Here is a 22115-nt window from a genome sequence, read left to right as displayed (position 1 = left end):
ACCCTTTGAGAACTGTATACAACAAAATTTCATTTTAATGTATGCTGATTAGTGTACATTCAAAGTGACAATAAAGTTATTCTATTCTATTCTGGAGTGTGGGATGCAACCATTAATTAACTGTAGCTAGTTGCCCTCTGCAGATTACAAATCACACTCAATAGGTCCTAACCATTGGATTTGTCTGAAGTCAGTCTAAAATTAAATGTAGCTTCTTGAAGTAGAGTGGGACTGCAATAAACACACCATAAACTAATCCAGTTTACCAGACCATGTCATTTGGTTATGTTCCAAAAAGATAGCCTGCTGTCTCACAACAATGTAATTGAATTGATATTATCTCAGAAATAACTTCAGCCACTAGGAGTAAAAATATTTAGGTATGTTCCATTTAGAGGTGTATGTTATAGCATTAATTTTAAATACGTTCAACTTGTTCAATTTTGGGGAGCAATAATTATTTAGAACATCTTCCTTGGGTGGCTTTTATTGTTTATAAGACTTTTAATCTCATTACGATGCAGATTCTAAGTCTCTAAACCACCATCAGGCGGAGTAAGAGAATCAGTTCAACTCTAAAACATCTCCTAATACTACAGGGATGAGCCTGAATGAGCTCACAGTGTATGTTGTATTTCCTTTTCTACATGACTTTACTTTGGGAAGTAAAACATATAGGGCCACTATTGGACAGTAAGACTATTGGGTCTGGGCTACACAATCTGGACAACCTGTAAATGGCAGCAAAGATAAACTTTGAGTGTATTGGACTCCCAAAGAAGATAGGATTTGCAGTCCTATCTTCAAGGGGATATATTCCTAACCATTGGTCTATCATAATATTAAAACACAAAAGATTGAAAAGGAATTCTGTGACAAGAAATAAGAGACACCAACACATATCAGTTGTAAGATGTTTGTTTTTAGAATTCAAGCTTACATAATAATCTATGCTCACTATAGTCATAATTGCATATTAATATCTGCATACAAAAGCTATGTAAAAATTATATTCTTTCCCCAAATATACAAATTTATCTTCAGGTAGTTTAAAACATTTATGATCACATATTTAATATAGTTTTTAGGCTGAAAAAAATATTACCCATCTAGCATATATTTAACACTGTTTGAAAAGGGGAGGGGAAAGAACAAAACAAACAAAAAACTTAAATTTTATCCCAGAATCTTCAGCCTTTCTAATAAATCTGTATTCAATTTAGTCTGAAGAAATCCAAACCATAACAAGGCTAATCCAAACCTCAGCAGCATCCATCTTAATAAAATGAAAAGAAACAAAACATCATTTTGTGGAATTCCAAAATAATTGACAAGGAAAAAATAATTTTAAAAAATTAAATGTTTTTTTTCAATCCATGGTATGATCTTATTTCTCACTTTCATAATTTCAGTTGCAAAATAAAATGTCTTAATGTTTTACATTGTGCTCAATAATTTACATCAATTCCATCTACATGGATGTAGATTTACATTTGATTGTCTTGTGCATAAATAACAATTAGCATTATAAAGTTAAACTGTGCAAAACAGATAGTCACAAACAGCTTTTTACCTGCACAATACTGCTTCTGAAGGCAACATAATTGATTGAGGATTAATACACAGAAGCAAGGCAGACTCTGCATTTGGTAGCACTTATACAACACAGTAAAAACTTAGTGAAAGGCCAAATCTTTTTTTTAAATTGTAGTAATCTATATTTATGTTTGTATGTTTTTTAAAAAAGTCTATTTTATTTTAAATTAGTTCTTGTTTCTGTTTGAGGAAAATAAATCTCTCCTATCTAGGATATGATGTTTCTATAAAATTTTATATAAGGGTCATATCAACCTAATATCATGAGGAAATTCATGATAAATTAAACTATTACCAGAAACACTACAAGAGAATGTAGCACAATGTCTCCTGTATGTCTTGCTATTTCAAAGCTGCAAAAAGACAAGCAAAGACATATTTCTTAGTAGATCATGAATGAGTGCATAACTTTATCAACATTTTTCTTAACTATCAAAATGAGGCAGAAACTTGTTCTGGCACAAATGGTTGATAGTAACTTGCCCATTTTATTCATTTTTTTTAAAAAAAAGTCCTATGGACTGCACTTGTTTTCTAATAAAGCAAGAACTGAATGAATCTCACAGGTTTTAATTCTAATTTCCAGCAGAGAATAGAGGTTATAAAAGCCTAATCCTACGAAAAATATTGGCTCCAGCTGAAAAGCATTAAGATTTAAAACCTTAAGAATGATGTTACTGACAATTTATGTGTCATATCAATATGATATCTACATTTTAAGATTACATAGCATAAAGTATATAACTAACAACAATGTGCCCTCTTGTGGTCTATAAAGCTGCATGGGTGGTGGATTTCCTTCCACAAATCAACTATTTTCCTTTTGACTTTGCATTGCCTTTTTAATTCCACTGCAGCACATTAGCACAGAGATAAATTACAAATGTTCAGTGTCTAATTCTCACACCTATATTTTGGCACAGTGCTGTTGATTTTAAAATGGCTAAGTCACTGTAGAGTCCATTACTATCCTTTCTCCCAATTTAAAAACACTATGGAACTCAATTGCAACATCAAACCCACAGCAGCTTAAATATCTATCACTTAGAGCAGGACACATTAAGCTAACAATTATTTTTAAAAAGAGAAATAATATTTTGTAGAATGCTTCACTTGATACTATATCTACAGCAGAAAACAAACTTGAACAGCATGGGACAGCATAAACAATCAGAATTAAAGCTGCAGAGTCAAAAATTCAGATGTCAGTCAAAACACCTCTCAACAGAGAATAAATGGATGTACAATTTACCACTCCTACTAATCATTATGAAAGCTAAAGATACTGCCAGATGTTTCTTAAAATCTTATACCAGTGTTTGCAGGATTGGGACCACTTTATTTGTCAAAACGAAACCTGAAGTATCAGATTTTAATAACTTAAAATATGTTTCTCTAGTGTGCCTAAAAATAGAAACCATTATAACATGAGCACACTTACACATGAAAAAAGAAAAGCAATTGGAATCCTGCGGTTTGGGATATCCAGTGATGTTGAGAAATTAAGCTTCTAGAAATCAAAATGCAGCTCTTGAATTTTGATGAATGATCACTGGGATTGTCAACAAATGGATTGTTACACTCTGAATAGCACAAAGCACATTAAAAACCAAATATGAGCCAATTTCATGTATTTATGTTTAAATGTAGGCTAAGCTTTAGAATGCCACATCATAAAGAACTAATGCAAATCAAAACATAGCATTCATTAGATTGTGATCTTAGATTGTTATATGTTTTATACATAGCATATTATAGTTTTCTGAAAATAACCCTAGATTCCATTTATTACTTTACTTTGAAGACAATCTCAACATTTCCACAAGGGACTTAAGGCCAAAGGTTAAGTGAGGTCCTATAATTATTACTGGATGGCCCTTTTCTTTTAGGTTATGACCTTTGACATGTTTATGTGGAAGTAAACATTAATATTAATATTTGGGGTAGGGAAGATGAATAGCAATACTTAAAAGATTTTCAAAATAGTATTTGTTTTCAGATAGAATATAATCTTACCTATAAAGTTAATAACAGATATGCACATCATGCTTTTTCTATAGCAAAGTAAAAAAGAGATGGAGATTTAAAAATAAAAATGGCATAGGAAACTGAGAAAAATCCCCTCTCTAGGGCATATCTATACTTTTGCAACTTTGTGATCTTCTGGCATGTTCACTAGCAACTTTGGGAGTTCAACTCACAATGCATCTAAAAGGAACTAGATTGCAATGAAACCTTCTGTGAAGGAGGTCATGTGATAAAATCAGCATTTCACCATAAGCTCCACCTCTTATTTCACATGTCATGACATAGCATACATGTGTGAAAAGAACTAAAGTTTGCAATGCAATAGTGCAATGCTATCATTATTTTGATGAAAACATCCAGTCTTGTGGACACCTCCAAATTCTGAGAAGGTAGAATTGAAGAGAAAACAACACATAATATGGTACATTTTCATTTTTTTCTTACCAAATGGGCTGGTTGCCACCAAAAGTCTTCACAGATATTTTGGCTAGGCAAATGTGATCATTTTGGAAAAAACGTTCAAGTTGATTCAACTATATTTTTGGACAATCATTTTTAGAGATCTCAAGCTAGTAGTCAATTCTGACATTATGCAAATGTCTACATTATCAGAAATTTGTACAAGAAAGAAACTGCATAGTCTATAAAAATACCTTCGATGACAACATCCTTAAATGCCTATTTTGTAGACATACCTATCATACGAACATGATTAATTCCTTGCCCATGAAGCCCAAGAGAATGGCATTCCCCAATCTTTTCAGCATGGGGGAATGAAGGAAGAGGGGATGGTGCGAGGGGCAGACACAGCTTCATTTGTGTGGAGCTCACGCATGTGGAGCTGCAAGCCCTGGTGCCCGGCACTTGTCCAAGTGAGGATGTGAGCAGAGGTGTCCACCACTCATGTGAGTGAGGCTGCGAATGCTTGCACCTGCCATTCGCATGAGTTGGACTGCACGCATGCACTGGCCCACCACTCACACAGCCCAGTTGTGAATAGGCCACAGCTTGGTAGTGAGCTGTGGCTCACAGATTGGGGACCCCTGCCATAGAAGATATCACCCAGGAGAAAAACAATTCTTGATAAGGCAAACTCACTGACGTATTGATTTAGGTTGCTATAGAATCAAAAATGTTTTACAGAAACCAATCTGGAATATCGACATTTGTTTTGTAAAAACTAAAACACTGAAGTCAACCTGCCATTAAGAAGCATTTCTTCTCTCCAATTCATATGGACTGAAAGGACTACCATTTGTAAATTATAAATCAAGTGTATTTAAGCCATTGAAAATAACTTAAATATAATATATCAAAAAGATTTCTGTTGTCAATGGAAATAACCATGGCTGAAAACAATATTATAATTCAAATGTTGTCCACAGTGATAGTCTACCTGAGTGCAAACATTACTAAAGAGGACAAAATGATTTGGAATCTAGAATTTCAGATATTCGTTTGGAACAAAATTCAAAAGCTTGAGTGTACGTAACAATTTACATTCTGTCAAATCTTTTTTCTTGAAATGGATTTCCGTGTCACTTTGTTCACAAAAAGTTAAAGGCCCATATCTTTTGGCTGTATAAAATGAGATTCACAAATCCTGGGATTCAGGCTACTGATTTACCGTCACTGGAAGAGTGACGGTATACAGGTAGAAAAAAGATTATATGACTATATAGGACAAATTGGAAAGGTTTATTACAGACAATTGGAATTATTTTTTGTTGAGTTGAGAGGGAAAGACATAGAAAACCTTTCTTATGTATCATATTAAATTGGGAAGAATTCATTGCACATATTTTTAGGTTTAGGAATTGCATGCACTCGAAGAGACAAAATGGAGGAATCATGGAATCCCCTAAAGTCATTATGTGAATATTTAAAAGCATATAAATGGCAGGGTAGCGAATAACTTGTCTTGCTATTGACTCAAAATAATTTTGGGCAAGTGGGAGAAATATAGTCAACAATGACTCTAATTTTTCCAAATTACCATTAAGGAAAAAAGACAGCAGGGGCCTTGGCTCTGGGGAAATTTTAAATGTACTTATTTCTTCTTGTATTTTTGCTTTTGGACTGAATAAGAGGAAATGAGAAGCTATGTTTACCTCGGGGGCGAGGGGGGATAGGACTCTCTGCATTCTGGAGCTTTTTATAAAGATAGTCCTCACTAAACAACCACAATTCGGATTGGGAGGGTGGTTAAGCAAAACATCACATGACTGGGCTGGATTTAAGGTGTCACTCATACTCCTAAGCAAATTACCCATTAAAGTGAGATATTCAGGGACTGCAACTTGTGATTTTAATGCTGGCTTTTTCATTAGCTCTGCTTGATGGAAGCTGGCTTGAAATGCACAAATAGCAATCATGTGACTATGGAATGCTATGTTGATTGTAAAGCACTCAAATGTCAATTACATAACCGTGGGGATGCTGCAATGGTCATAAGTGCAAGGATCAATCATAAAGTTACTTTTTCAGTGTCACTATAATTGCACACTTGCTAAACAGGGCAGCCATTAAGTGAGGATTACCTGTAATTGAATTTCTAAAATACTCATAACAACCTGAAAATGATGATGAAATTATGATTATGGTGGGAAGTTTTACTTGGATAAAACTATTCTTAAGCATGGCAAAGTGAAATTAGGTGTAGCTAAAGTTGCAATCTGGGAGCACACTGCAGTGAACTCAATATATCTAAATAATATATTCAGATATATATTTGTACATAACTGCAACTGATTGCATTTGATCTTCAGCAAGATTAACAGTTGCTAGATTGTTCTGAATTCCTCATCAGAAGTCTCATGTCCAGAAAGTGAGTTAATACTGTATAAAATATGGCAGGATTTATCTATCCATTTTCTTGCTTCCTCAATTTATTTATATTTATATATTTATACCCATATCTCTCCAAACAATTATAAACATGGGTCGCCTGAGTGCTGGTGAATAAACTTAAAATTCTTGAGGTTAAACTCTCAAAAGGATTCACATCGAAAGGAGTAATGGACACACAAAAAACGCAATTGTGACAAGTACCCGCATTGAAGGGATATCTTCATTCGTTCATGCCTATTAAAAATAATCCTCCAAAGGAGGTGGTACAAAATGGGAATGGACCAAAAGTAAGAAGAAAAAACTAGGCAATGGAATGAAATGACACCCAGTAGTGCTATAGAATCTCTGAGAACCTTTCCAGTCTTTTTAATCCTCAAACACTTCCAAGAACAAAGGAGGAAAGAGTTCTGTGGGACATTCCACCTTCATGTGCAGGAAGCGGCTAGCATGGCAGGCTCCAATCATTCGTAGGTCTGTCACTTTCATCAGCAGTTTTGGCCAAAAGTGTGCAATATGGTGCTTTCTGTAATTAATATAGTGTTCAAACGCCAAGAGGAAGCTTTCTTGACACTTTTCTATTCTTTCAATGCTGACAAGACCTGGGCGATCTGTAAAAATAAGATTTAGATTAAAAAAAATAAAAACTTTCATTCATCTTAAAAAGTATATTTTGCAAAGTGCAAATAGAACAAAAAATGACTTCCACTACATTTCCCTAGGCTTTGCATGTGCTAGCTATTTTCACAAAATTAAACAGTACCCTGTGAATAATCGATCTCTGGACATTGTTAAACTGGACAGAAGTTGGGACTTATTGCATTCACTGGAAAACTCAATGATCTGTCAACTTGGATGATATAATGCAACAGTTCACTCTGTTGAAACTGAAATTGCAAACTCTGTTGTAATATTTCAGTTGCATAAAATCAATTTGTGAGCTTTATTGTGTCTAGAAGTCTTTTTCATGGCCTTCAGATTATTCTGTCCCGTACACTCATACTCAAACTATGCTGCTGAAATTTGGTAGCAAATATAAGTGCCAAAATTGATCCTGATTTTTAAACAAAAAAGAAAACAAACAAAAGCTATTGCGGTAAGCCTCCACTGGAGGGAGACAGTCTGTCAGAGAGAGAGAGAGAGAGAGAGAGAGAGAGAGAGAGAGAGAGAGAGGTATTCTTTCTTTTGTTTAGTATTCATTGCAAAAACAACCAGCTATAACAGTTGGATGACAAGCAAATAAGTCTCTTGCAAGACTAGTTCTTTTCTTCTTTACTCACTGATAATTACATTTTTGGAATAGCAATTTTGCTTATGATTAAGGAGTTAACTTTTTTTCTCAGCCTCTCAAGTCACGGTCAAGATTTAATTTTTCCCATTACAATTAACCTGTGAACTACATCCCTTTCTTCACTTTTCTACTTTTATTCTCAGAGCTCAGAGCAATATGAATTATTTATCTCAGAGCTCTGTGAAAAGAATAAAAGGATAATCAGTGACGTGCAGTCAGGTGAGGCAAGTGAGGCACAGCCTCACCACTCTCATCATGAAAAGAAAAAAAATGTAAAAGGAAAAAGCTGAGCTAGTTGCTGCCTAGTCTGACTTTAGGGGTTTTATGATCACTCGAGCACTCGAGTTAAGCAAGGGTTAAAAGCCTAAAAATTCCTGACGTAGGTGAGGCACGCAGTTCTCCTGCCTCATAGTAGAGGGCGCTTTTTTAGAGGCTTTTTTTAAACAGTTAAGCAGAGTTATCTACGGAAGCCAGGCAAAGAGCCATGCTGTAGCACACACAGTTTCCCCCAGCCTCTTTCTTTTGGAAGGCTCTGCCTTTCCTCTCGAGAGACCCCAGCCTGCCAGCAGGAGGTGAGTGGGTGGGCTTTATTGCGTTCCAGGCATTTCCCATCCAGACAGCAGGCTGCATTTGCAATGGTGGAGGTGTTTGGGGAAGGCAGCAGGGGAATGGGGGGATGGCAGAGGAGCTGCTTTCAAGCCACTGGAAAAGATATCCAATCCAATGTTTGTGTGTGTGTGTGTGTGTGTGTTTGAGAGTGAGTGAGTGAGGGAAGGGGGTAGGAGAGATAGTCCAATCCAACTTGTGTGTGTGTGTGTGTGTGTGTATGTGTGTGTGTGTGTGTGTTTGAGAGAGGGGGAGGAAGGGAGAGAGGAAGGAAGGAGGGGAAGGGAGAAGGGAGAAGAAGAAAAAAGCAAACTTATTTCGCAAAGGAGAAAAACAAATGCTGTCATTTTAAATCGGAACTGAGCATGCCTGGCTGTGGAATTCTGGGAGTTGAAGTCCACAAGTCTAAAAATATTTGAAATCCACCACTGTGTCAGTGCCTCACCAGCCATAAACCTCACCGCATGTCACTGGATAAAATGAAGCTGAGAGATAGCAACAGACTCCAGACCACATGAAAGTTTCAGAGTTGAGAAGATTCTGAATATAATCCAACCACCAAACTACACTGATCTCTGGACTAACAAACAATATATTAAGACCTAAATAACATTTAAGGCCCCTGAAATTCCACCAATAAAAACCTTTTAAAAAAAGAAGCGGGGGGAGAGCAAAGGCCAATATTTTATTTTTAATTCCTTGGTGACTACATTGTAAAATTCACAACATCATTTTGAAATAAATGCTTAATACCTATTTGATCTACTATAGATAAGACAACAACCATGTTAAGCTTTGCCCAGGATTCTTTTATGTGCTATAGTGTTTGTCTATGGTCCATATTCATACATAATCACAAGCAGACAAGAACTTGGGTTCTGCTAAGGAGCAAGAATAGGATACAGAAAACATAGCAAAATGGTGGATAATTTGCCTACTACAAGTAATCTCACATATCTTCATATACGGTTAATCCTATGTGCTCACTCACAATTTAATGTCACTAAAGAATTTAAGCAATTCAAAATACATTCAGCAAAATACAAAAAATAATTCTAAAAGTTTGGTCATGATAAGAATGGTATAGATCATTGATGGTGAACCTTTTTGGCACTGAGTGCCCAAACCAGAATGTGTGTGCACAGCTGTGCATGTGTGTGTGAAGGAGTGCCGGAAACCCAAAGACCAGCTAGCTGGCACGTGCATGTCTGTTTTTTGGCTGGTTTTAGCCCTTTTTAGGCCATTTTCTGGGCTGTTTTCAGGGCATTTTGAGGGCTATTTTTTGGCCCGAAAAGCGGCCTGAAAATGGCCCCAAAAACTGCCTGTTTTGGGGGCATTTTTCAGGAGGTTTTCTGGCGCTCCAGCACTCATGAAGACCAGCTGGTCGGTGTGTATGTGTGTGCCGTAAACCAGAAGAACAGCTGGCAATAACGTGCGTGCCCACAGAGAGGGCTCTATGTGCCACCTTTGGCACGCATGCCATAGGTTCGCCATCACGGGGTATAGACTGTCAATTATATCCACATTATTATAAAATCACGTATAATAGATTTTATTTTTAAAAATGTTGTGGATTTAACAAATTGTTTTTTATGTTTTAAGAATGAAGTGCAGTTGTTGAAGGACTGTCTCCCTGTGGTTCCATTCCTTTCTTTTATCATCATTACCAATGGAAGGGAAATCAAATAAACCAGAGATCACAGAGTTTGAGCCCACAAAGGGAAAAATTGGCCCCTTGCTTTCTAATGGAACACTTGAAATAGCATGATTTCTGTGAAGACATCTATTACAAAACGCGTCAAGGAAAATCTGCTGTTCCTGAGTGCCATGAAATCAGCATGGTATAATAAATGATTTTTAACACTGTCATCTAATTTTTTATTACGTATGTTTGAAAGAGTGTGAATCTTTCTAGAAGATTTACAGAATCCTTAACAGGTAAAGATGTTGATTCATAATATTTTAAAAATCACTCTCACCTGAAGACATCAGCAGTACAGCCTGAAGAAGAGCAACTTCCGTGTCATCAAGGTTGAATGATGATAGTGACATACCCAAGTCAAAAATGGCATCTGATACTACACCAAGACCCCCATTTTTCAACTGGCCTCTTGTTACTGCCATTTCTCCATTTAGTGTTAAGGTCTCACTTTCTGGGTCGTAGCGCACTGCTGCTCTGAGAGACATGATCTCCATGCAACAACCTTTCAGAAGTATAATTTGATCTTCACATGGCAGCTGCAAATAATTGCAAGTGGAATAAGTTTTTCCACAGGAAAAATACTTTTCTGTATAATAAAAACAAACATAGAAACAAATCTTCCCCATTATGATCCCATAGATAAGTCTTTACTAGAAGCTAAAATCCCTGCCATATTTACAGAAGATTAGGGCCCTTTAAACAATTGTTAACAATATTTTCTCTTTTCACCTTGGTTTCCATAGAAAATTTTTAAAAAGAGAGAAATAGCTATGCAATATCTTTTGCCTGAAACCATCCATTTAGAAACCCTGTTAATTTCAGACTTTTAAAATGCTTAAGATCTTCTTAGAGAAATATCAGATGTGTACACAGTACACCTGGAATTTCTCCCATATGATAGATTGCTGACCAAAAGCCAATCTGCAAGTTATTTCTAAGTTTGATCTTTGTTAGGATTCATGATGGTGATGACTGGAGAATGAATAAAGTTGGCAACTTTCAAAATATTTTTTCATTGAGCATTATTATTAAACCAGTTTATAAACTGCCAATTCTATAGATTTGAAATAGAAATCAACAGGATATTCAGAGGATATGCATACCATCCTGATTTTATGAATCATATTACTTGTGCTAATAATAGTCTCATTTTATGTGGCTACATTTGACAACATTTATTTTTTAATTATGAATGCTTTCTTCCTCTGTCTGTACAGTGAGGAAGGGGAGATTTCTTTTACAGATGTAGTGATTACATTTAGCATTGCCAAAACCATTCTGAGAAGCAATAAAAGTTTGCCTTCATAAATTGAAAGCCATACCTTAATGACAGAAGAATTGTTGGCAAGTACGTGGGCTTAGAAAATGACAAAATAAGTAAAATAAAAAATATTTTTAAACAAAACTTCATATGGAAAAACAAATATTATATTTTCCCCATCTTCTCCTCCTCTTCTTCCTCCTCCTCCTCCTCCTTTTCTTTTCTTCATTTGTCAGCTTGAGAAATACAGTGATTGGTTTACTGATAGCCTAATTGAGCTATACATTGATTTTCCTGAACAGCAGGCAAAATAATCTATACTGGAAAGGGAGTCATAGTGAAAGATACTACAACCATATTCATTCTCAAAGAAAGTAATGTTGTTTCTTAATATAGAAGAGGCAAAATAGAAATAAAGAATAAAATAGGAAAATAGAGAGATAAATTATCAATATTTAATTTGAGATCATTTTAAAATTAATACAATTCCTTCAATACTTATTGCTATCAGCCTTGTGCCATACGTTTCTAAAAAGGAGTAGAATTTTACAAAATAGGTGAAAACTACAGAATAAATGAATAATGTTAAATAACCAGATAGTGGCCAATCTCAGCTTGCTAGCTCTTTCATTAGTATAATAGAAAGTAAGTATAATAGAAAGTAGGCAAAACGGCTATAACATAATTGAATACTGCCCTGAAATATAAAAGAGCCAGTTTGAGGGAAAATATTCTAAAATCAATCCTTAATTTTGCTAAGATACCAATTGTTACATTTTTTACCGTTCATTTAAAGCTGAAATTACAGTATTTTATATTTATTTGAGATATACCCACTGCTTTTGGCACCAACTTATGTATTCTATGGCAGTATTTTATACATACTTAAAAATGTACTTCAGTGCTTTTTAGTGCAAACTTACAGACAAACCATGCATTTTCCCATGTAAACTAAAAAGCATTGCAGTACATTTTGAAGCAATAAGATGGGAGAGAGGGAAATAAAGAAAGGAAGGAAGGAAGGAAGGAAGGAGGGAGGGAGGGAGGGGGGAGGGAGGGAGGGGGAAAGAATGGAGGGAGGGAGGAAGAAAGGAAAAGAAAGAAAGAAGGAAGGAAGGAAAGAAAGAAAGAATGAAAGCAATAGAGGACTAACTGTGAGGTTCAGAAGCATCTTGAGATGTGTATATCTAGTGTAAGAAACCAGAGCTAAAGCTATTATGTTGAAAACTGTCATTTTTACTCTCTCTAACAATATGAATGCTATATGTTCCTCTTGCTCTTGTTTGCTGATTGGAGTGAACATTTCTAATTGGCTACCTTATATCCAGCAAACTCCTGCAATTCCCTGAGTGAGATCATCCTGGAGGGTAAAAGTTGAATTTCAGTGAGGTTCAGTGACATAGGGCTCCTAATGGGGAGCATAACAAAAGTAGACAGCATCTGTGCTGTTTCTTTGCAATCTAGTACTAGATGCTATGCTTTCAAATGAGTGTTTTAAAAAATGTATCTGTACCACTATATTTCCAGTTATCTTTAATCACAGAGCTTTATACATTTCCTTATTGAAATGTTCTAGATCATGTTTCCATCTTTCAGAAACGCACCTAAATAATAATATTGCCACCCAATGTGGAATAAATATCTTAAAGGATAGATCTAATAATGCAGTGTCATATAAAGTGATGTTGTAAAATAAATGAATATATATTTTCTATATTGCTAAATTATTATTCTCAGTATCCAGGTAATTTGCAGACTATGCTAAAGATAGTGGCAGCTCAGGGTCTGGAGGGTGATAATTTTACTCCCCACACGCTGTTTAACAATATAGTCTGAAGAGTAGATTGTCAGGGTTCCTGACATTTAAATTAACATTTTTGTTTTGTTTCATATCAACCCCAATTGCAAAGATCATCAGTCATGGAATCGATGAAACTTTAACATGCTTAGTTTAGGATTATATCAGAAAATGTTTCTTTTCAGGTTGAGTAGGCTGTGAAAAGCTGTTTTATTCCACACATATCCCACTAACAGGCAAATTATATGATATGCTAAGTATGTACTATTAAGACTCCCTTTTTGAAAAGTTGAAGAATGCATGTTGGCTGTCCAGAATTGTTTGGTTAGTGAGATGGGCAACAAGTAGGGATAAAATCAAGATCACGTGAAGTGTCAATACCACTTTATAATGCCTTGGTAAGGCCACACTTGGAATACTGCATTCAGTTTTGGTCATCACGATGTAGAAAAGATGGGGAGACTCTAGAAAGAGTGCAGAGAAGAGCAACAAAGATGATTAGGGGACTGGAGACTAAAACGTGTGAAGAACGATTGCAGGAACTGGGTATGTCTAGTTTAATAGAAAGAAGGACTAGGGGAGACATGATAGCAGTGTTCCAATATCTCAGAGGTTGCCACAAAGAAGAGGGAGTCAAACTATTCTCCAAGGCATCTGAGGGTAGAACAAGAAGGAATGGGTGGAAACTAATCAAGGAGAGAAGCAACTTAGAACTGAGGAGAAATTTCCTGACAGTTAGAACAATTAGTGGAACAGCTTGCCTCCAGAAGTTGTGAATGCCCCAACACTGGAAGTCTTTAAGAAGATGCTGGATAGCCATTTGTCTGAAATGGTATAGGGTTTCCTGCCTAGGCAGGGGGTTGGACTAGAAGACCTCCAAGGTCCCTTCCAACTGTGCTATTGAACTGTAAGTAAATTAAATAAATAAGCAACAAAGTGGACATATCCAAACTGACATTACCACACAATGTAAAACTTAAGCATTTAATCTTAGATACCATGAAAGCTATCCAAAAACTGTATGGAATGGGCAAATAGCCTCAATTTGGATTGAACACACTTTGCTTATTATAATATGAAAAGAGAAGCCCAAAGGCACACTCTATGTTCAATGAATTTCATATTAAGCTGTTCATTTATGGGTCCTCATCCCTTTCACCTTCTACAGAGAAAACAGCATCAGTCTGAATGTATTCCTTTCTCCCACCTCTATGTTCAAAAAGAATAGTCAAGGCAAGGGAGTAGTGCAAAGAAGTATATGATCAGGATCTTATAGCAGCAACAATATTCTGGATGATGGCCTGCTACCATTGTTCACCAAGCAGTTTTCTACATTGAAATGTAATGGGGGTTGGAGGAGATCTTAATATGAAGCCACAGCCAGAAAATTACTTTTCCAAAGCGCTTGCAAAACAAGATGAGGGGGGAAATTGGATTGCAGCGATGATGGTTCTTTTCACTTGTTTTTAGGCAACAGAGATAAAGTTATATAGTTTTACTAAAAGAAAAAGTAGCCATACTAAGCTATTAAACTGGAAGCAACAGCATGTTAAGCATGACAAAAATACATTATTTATCCCTAAAATGATCCCTCTTCAGGGCAGCAGCTCTGGTGTACACAAAAAATAAGCTGAAAAAGAAATGCTTTCTTACGTATGCTCTATAGCTTGTTACAAAATGACTATAGGCTGTTCAATTATATAGGACCTACATTTGAAAAATGGTTTATTCCATATTAGATTCTATTTTGATTTGAATCATTATTATTCACTTAGATAAGGAAGAGTTGCAAATACATTTTTGTATTTTTATAACTTCCTTTTAATTCTAAGGAGACATAGTGGCACAGGGATTTCGGATCCTATCTTGATAAACAGTAAGACAAGATTCTGAAATCCTAGCATACATCATAAATGCACTTCTTCGCCCTTTGAATGAATTCATGTTGTTACTTTAAACCAGATATAGACAATATTTCAGGATTTAGGCTGCAAAACTGATGTCTGGCTTTGGAAGGGCCACAGAAAGCCATCTGGAAATGATGTGATGATACGAAACAAAAAGAAACGAATGACATTTTTCAGAGTGTTGGTGGAATTTGTTTTGTCCATTTACAGGTACTTTAATATTGGATATTTTAAACTATTCAAATTGCCTCCAAAAGGGAAAAGGTTGAATTAAGTATAATGACAGGGAGATATCCAGAGGGAAAATACTCCTATTACTGCCTGAAAAATCACTCTAAGAAAAAGTCTAACTTGTTCTGTCAAAGGATGCTTTATTTTAGCCCACTTGTATTCGGTGCCTGTTATGCACAACATGGACTATAATCTTTCTTTCTTTTTGTTCTGAACTGTTATAAGGTAATGCAAAACATCTATCAACAACAACAATAATATCAACAATAAAAATACTACCAGAAACCAAAACAAATTAAATAGAAAAGGAATTCATACCTCACAGAACATAGGCAACTTTTTGGCAAAATCCACCACTCTTGTGATTGCTGGTGTGATAATTTTTGTAAACTGGCTGAAAGCTTCTAAATCTACTTTCCCACCTTCTGGGGCATTTACTATTGGTGCTTGTCCAATATCCTCTGGCTAACAACAGAAAACAAAAACATTGTAAGAATGTAATTTATTTACCATAAATATGGATTCTTTTTAAAACTTTGTGCAATGTTGGCAACTTAATTTTGCTTGATTTTAAGTCTTGGCTACTATGTAAGATAAATTTATATCCACATACATATGTTTTGAGATACCAGTGCTTATTTGTGTAATAATCTATGTATATTGCAAGTGTAATTACTACTTGCTAATAAAAAATAAATAAAGGAAATAGTGTGGCAACTTATATACGAAAACCTAAATCTGAGGACCTAAGTCTACCATAGTGCTTCTAAAAATATTCTTCCCTTGAAACTTAAAAAAATAGCCCATATTAACTCTATAAATTGTATTTCTCATGTTTGTTATGTATATACAGTATATAGATATTTATATATTTATGAATTGTTATTCCTTTTGTTTTTTTTAAATCAGAGGCACTCCTATTCACTGAAAGCAAACGAAGAGTGTTTTTTCAGTTGGAATAGACTGACAGAAAAGATAAATAGATAGGAAAGGAATCAGTAAGAACTTTCAACTTTTTGTTAACTGCTTTTGGACATGGAATTTAAGTTTGGAGATTCAGGTCAAAGTAATATAAGATTCTATTTCCTGTTACTTAACCTATAGCTTTATAACTTGTACATTCCATATCCTGATATTTAAATTAAGATACACTGGTGGAATACCTGAAATTCCAGATTGGGGACAGATCATAATGGAGAAAATCTTTGTAGTTGCTAAGAATCGACACTGGCTTAATGATACATAATCAATCCATCAATCACTCAATCAACTCTAATTACTTGGAAAAGAAAAGTGGCTTGCAATTCTATGGCTATGTCTAAATTAAAATTAGAAGAAACAAGAAAAGTTGACAACATCTGTTGAGAAGTCAATTCTAATTTCTTCAGATGTCTTCCCAAAAGACTGCAGCACTAAAGCACAAAGGCACAAAAGGCTCTGCAGTATTCTGCTGCAACACAGGAAGCATACCTATTCTGGAATTTTTAGCTTATATTTAAAATAAATATAATTATAGTGTTGGTACTCTTCCAACATATTCATAGCCAGTATTATGTCCTTAAACAGGATGTTCTGGTTGGATGCCCTGGATCCAATTTCCTATTCCATATGGGATCTCAGGATTGATCAGAAATGCAACTTCACTTTCTCCTTTTAGGATCCTTCTAAAATTTCAAATATTTATTAACAAACAATTTCATTGCTCGATTAAGGTTTGATTGTAGAGTTCAATTCAAAAATAATTTCTGCACTCGAATAGCACTAGATGTGGTTTTGCTTAGAATTCATGTACTCGGAATCCAAATTGAAATAATTGAGTAGTTAAAATTAATAAAGCTGATACATAACCATGTGAGATGGTTCAATCAAAATAAAATAAAAATAGTGTACACTATGGATGAATCTGATAATTCTAACACAGAATTTTCTTTTAGCAGTAATCAATTACCTGATGTAGAGCCTACTGTTTAATTTATTTTTATGTCACAAAAAATCTGTATTCTACATGGATATACATATGTTTCAGCACATAAAAAAGTTCCCATAAAGGTTTATGATGTTAACATTTAGTATTTATGAGTTAAAATTGTAATATGGATTATATTAGTAGTTAATTTACAATACTTTGGATTAGAATTTCTGTCATTAAGCAATGCAGTCATTAAGTGGTGCCCAATTTTACAACCTTTTTTGCTGTGGTTTTTAAGCAAATCATTAAATAAATCCAGATTCCCCATTGACTTTGCTTGATGGAAGTCTCCTAGGAAGCTCACAAATGGTGAACATGTGACCCAAGCTGCCTCAACTGTCATAAATTCATGTCAGCTGCCAAGTGCCCAAATTACCCACATTTTGAAAACATGACTGTAGAAACACTGTTGGTAGTAAGTGTAAAGATCAATCATAAATCACTTTTTTTCACAGCTGTCATAACTTTGGAAGGCTATTAAATGAAAGGCTGAAAGATGAGGGGTAACTGTTATGGTCACTGAAATTATGTCACCTTGTAAAAAACAATTTATCCAGTTTTTTCTGATCTTGCTATTGACAGCTATAAACACTAATTTTAAATTAGTATACTTAGTGTATTTCTTTATTTATGTGACACATATGTCTCTATGTTATATGATTTTACAATTAGATGAAAATAAGAAACTTATAAATTATTTAAACAAATACTCTAAATTAGCTCCTCCAACTGACATGAGCTGGTTATTCCATACACTACTATTTTTTTTCCTACTTCTTTTAATTCCATTTATGGAATGATTTATTCCTTATTAATATGAGTTGATGGATTAACCACTAGGGGGCAGCAAACAGATTTGTTTGTGTGTGGTTTTGACAGCCAATCTAGCTGCTGAAAATTTTGCTCTGGGAATTAGTTTAGGAACCGTAAACTATTCTAAGAATATTATGTGAAGAGATGAAATAAACAACCAGGGCTTTGTTAGGAACATGAGCCACTGGAAAGGGAATGCCTCATTTCACAGGCCAAAGAAGTGTAAGAGACACATATTTTCAATTATAGTTCCAATTAACTTTATTTAGCCAAGGATGGGGTAATCATTTTAGGGCTTTCCATTTTCTATGTCTGCCTGATTAATCTAGTTACAACAGAGAAAATAGAGTGACAGTGAAAGTTGGAGTTCTGATGTCCCTCACAACCAAACCAGTCCAGTCAATGACACAGAATTTGATAGTTCCACAGCAGACCTGCTGGTCCAACTGAAGCCGAGCAGATTGCTGCTTCATGCTATATCATCTCTTAGCATTCTCCTTAATGCACCATGATTGTCCAGATGGAAGATCTTGAATTGAGATAACAGGAAACACACTTGAAGAAAAAAAAGGATATTTGTATTGCCTCCACTATTGGCTGATAATATATTGCACTGCTTTAAGTACATATCAGAGGTGGGTTGCTCCTGGTTTGGCCTGGGCAGGTGAGGCTCCGTCCACCTGCCCGGACACTTTTGCACATGCACGCGGGTGCGAGCAAACTGGTAGTAAAAAAATTGGAAACCCACCACTGGTACATATCCTCTGGAAATAATGGGTTGTCATTGGGAAACATTTTGTAACAGTCAAATGGAAACTATCTTTTCATAATTTAATATAATTAAGGTTCTACTCCCTGGAGCAAAATAACCTATTGCTATTGTCCCTCTTTAATGTAATTAATGTAGGAAAATCATTTTGATAACCCCTAATTTGAACACTTCATTTTTCACTTAAAAGTGACTAGAACCACTGCATGTTGTTTTAATTTTGTCCATTTAGATTAGAAGGTGCACAACCTCAGATTGTTGATTCTCTCCAAAGGTATTTTGAATTAGTGTTTTTACTATGATAGGAGGAAAAATTGTAAATAAATTGGGAATAATCATATAAGATCATAAACTTTAAATATTAAAGTTTAATAAGTTTAATAAAAATTAAATATACTTTAATTAATGTAGTTTATTTTCTTTAACCTTGCTTCTACCCATTTTTCTTTTATTCTGCTCTAGCCCAAAGGATTATGGACCTGAAAAAAGTTTGCCTGGTTGGTTTAAAATTCTCTCAAACATCTAACAGGAAAAACTATGGAATGCTTGAAAGCTCCAGAAATACAATATATTTCATTTTTTAAAAGTAAGGACTGATGATTCACATATTATTCTAACGTTATTCAAAACTAAACCTGTTTCCTGTTGGAGGAGCTCTTATAACTTGAAATTATCTTTAAGTTAAAAAATATAAAATGGATAAGGATAATAATTTGTAATATTTGATCTCTATTAAATTAAAATAGTTGAATACTAGAACTTGGCGTAAGAATATAAAAAAAATAACAGTTCATACGCTACAATAGTCCCAATGACATCAGTGGTTTCCATGGAGTTTTATCAGATGATTACTATTAAGGATTTTTGTTTACTTATTGGAATAATTATGTGAGGAATAACCATGTGTTCATAATCTATTGTGTTCTATTTTAAAAAATAATTACTGCATGTTAAACAAAACTCTTTTCTCCATATAATAAGTATGCTATATTATTAATTTACTACTCAACGCCTTACACTATGATGCATTAGTACAGATGGTATTAAAACACAATTAAACAAATGAATGGAGGGCCAGTATATCAGGGACCCTTAAGAATCTTTACATGCAATCTTATAGTTCAGATACAGAGGGCAATGGACTCCTACCCATGCAAACCTTATGGTAGCATTTATATCTGGAAGGAGTTAAAGGGTGCTGGTGAATGGGGTGAAAATGCGAATGGCTGCACTTAATTTTGCTTTCCTCAGTTTGGAGGAGGGATGTTGAGATCCTTGCTTATTTGTAGCTATATTAATCCTACAATATAGATTTTAGGTTTTTTCCCATCAAAATGGCAAAAATACATCCTATGAATGTTCAGCAAATACATTTACTATGATGTGCACTTTCATCACTGATCTCATTTGGACAGGAAAAGGCAGTTCTAAACTGTTGTAGTACATACCAAAAATTTCCTTTTCTGTTTCCAGTGACTTCCTTGTGCATTTGTGGCCACATGTGCTTCTGTAACAATTTTAATAAGCTCCCATTCTTCATCAGTTGGTTCTGGTTTCACTCCTATTGTTTTTTGTATTTCTTCTCGACGTCTTTTCTCCCGATTTTCCTCAATCAGTTTTCTTTTTGCTAGTCGTTTGCTGTCATCCAACACCACTAATGAGAAAAGAATATATTTCAAAAAGGAGACTAGAAATGTTTCTTATATGGATGTCAATATCTTTTTTGATAATTCAGGAATATCTATGTTGGTAGTGGACAAATAGCAGAATAACTAGCCAGGACAAAATCTGGAGCTTTTATATTTAATCAAGCACATCCTTCAAAATCAAGTTAATTCCAAATCATGGAAATTCATAGAGAAAAATTATATATACATGTGTGTGTGTGTGTGTGTGTGTGTTGTATTTGTGCTGATAAATAAATAAAGGGAGACTAGTATAGATCTATTTCAACCTATTTAGGTCTCATCAGCTAGCCATACCCTTACTGGGAATCGAACCAGGGCTGTATTGCATATTAGGCCGATGTAATTTCCACTAAGCCACAGGCTCTCTTCCTTATCAACTAGGCCAGGGAAATAGGTATGTATTTGTGTTACAACCCCTGGTATGCCCAAATATGGGAGGGAGCTCACTATTCCCCCTTTCTGTCCTTCGGCTCATTACAGAGGACCATCCAGGCAGAAAACCATATTTTTATTTTTAATGTTGCCTTTTTATATTTGTGTTGTATTTGTGCTGATAAATAAATAAAGTGAGACTAGTATAGCCATACCCTTACTGGGAATCGAACCAGGGCTGTATTGCATATTAGGCCGATGTAATTGCCACTAAGCCATTGCCACATTAAAAATAAAAATATGGTTTTCTGCCTGGATGGTCCTCTGTAATGAGCTGAAGGACAGAAAGGGGGAGTAGTGAGCTCCCTCCATATTTGGGCATACCAGGGGTTGTAACACAAATACATATATATCATGGAACTATTCTACTACAGCCATCACTTTGACTGTAAGGGTAAGGTGAAAGAGCCTTCATGAAAGTTCTGCTTTGTGTATATATGAAGGGCTCAACCACATAAAGAATCCTGGTTAACCATCGATTGACTGTCATATAGAGGACCCTCAAGTACAAACTTTCCCTTTATATAGCCATTGAATATATGACAAAGACATCTATGAGGTCTTTCCCATATCGTGAAGATGTATTCTATTCTGCTGGAGACTGGAGAAACTATGAAGAGTCACTTCCTTCACATGAAAGTATGAACAATGATTTATTCTGCTGTTTATTGTGTTATTGAGGGAGAAGGAAAGACCTTTCTCCTACTTTGTGCCCTTGCCCCAGCACAGATTCCTTAATGCTTCCCACCATAGTGATCTTTGCCCTTTTGTGCTGCTGGGGAAAACTGCTAATGCCCTTGAAAGCAAATGCAGCAATGCTGCAGTGGGATCCCCCACAATCATAGCGGTTAGGATAGGGAGATTACTGATAGGAATATTAACCTCACAGTACAACTTTCACAAGGGACTAATATATACACCAGACAAAAAAAAAAAAGTCTGCTAAACAGCGCTTTGTTCTTTCTAGGAGCCAAAGGAGAAATGGCCACAGATATGCAGAAGCAATTATTATCTGAGATGGGTGGTCCTGTGTCAGGCCAGTTGGAGCGCTACAGGTTGCTAATTTCTTTCAGGTTCCTTTCAGAAATGTTTTCATGGTGGAGGTCTTCGTTTCCATCTTAATCTGTCTTTAGCCTGCCTCAGTGACATGTCATTCTCCAGAGAGCCTAGTGTGAGA

The 22115-nt window shown here is 35.3% G+C and overlaps 1 protein-coding gene across 8 annotated transcripts in view; it reads right to left on the bottom strand.

Annotated features, from left to right (window-relative positions):
- Nucleotides 1-902: 902 nt before the first annotated feature.
- Nucleotides 903-22115, bottom strand: part of THRB (thyroid hormone receptor beta) — a 234447-nt gene continuing 213234 nt past the window's right edge. For 7 of the 8 annotated variants that reach the window (XM_081932906.1, XM_081932904.1, XM_081932908.1 and 4 more), the window contains 4 exons: nt 20267-20472; nt 15586-15732; nt 10348-10606; nt 903-7082 (listed from right to left, as the gene is read on the bottom strand). In XM_081932906.1, the coding sequence (XP_081789032.1) occupies nt 6841-7082; nt 10348-10606; nt 15586-15732; nt 20267-20472 (854 nt within the window). In that variant the 3' untranslated portion in view covers nt 903-6840. The remainder of the gene's footprint in view (nt 7083-10347; nt 10607-15585; nt 15733-20266; nt 20473-22115) is intronic. The other variant, XM_081932910.1, reaches the window with a different exon arrangement.

The sequence above is a fragment of the Natrix helvetica genome, assembly GCF_964273705.1.
Source record: "Natrix helvetica genome assembly, chromosome: Z".
In the NCBI taxonomy this organism is placed as follows: Eukaryota; Metazoa; Chordata; class Lepidosauria; order Squamata; family Natricidae; genus Natrix; species Natrix helvetica.
This window is presented reverse-complemented; position numbering and strand designations above follow the sequence as displayed.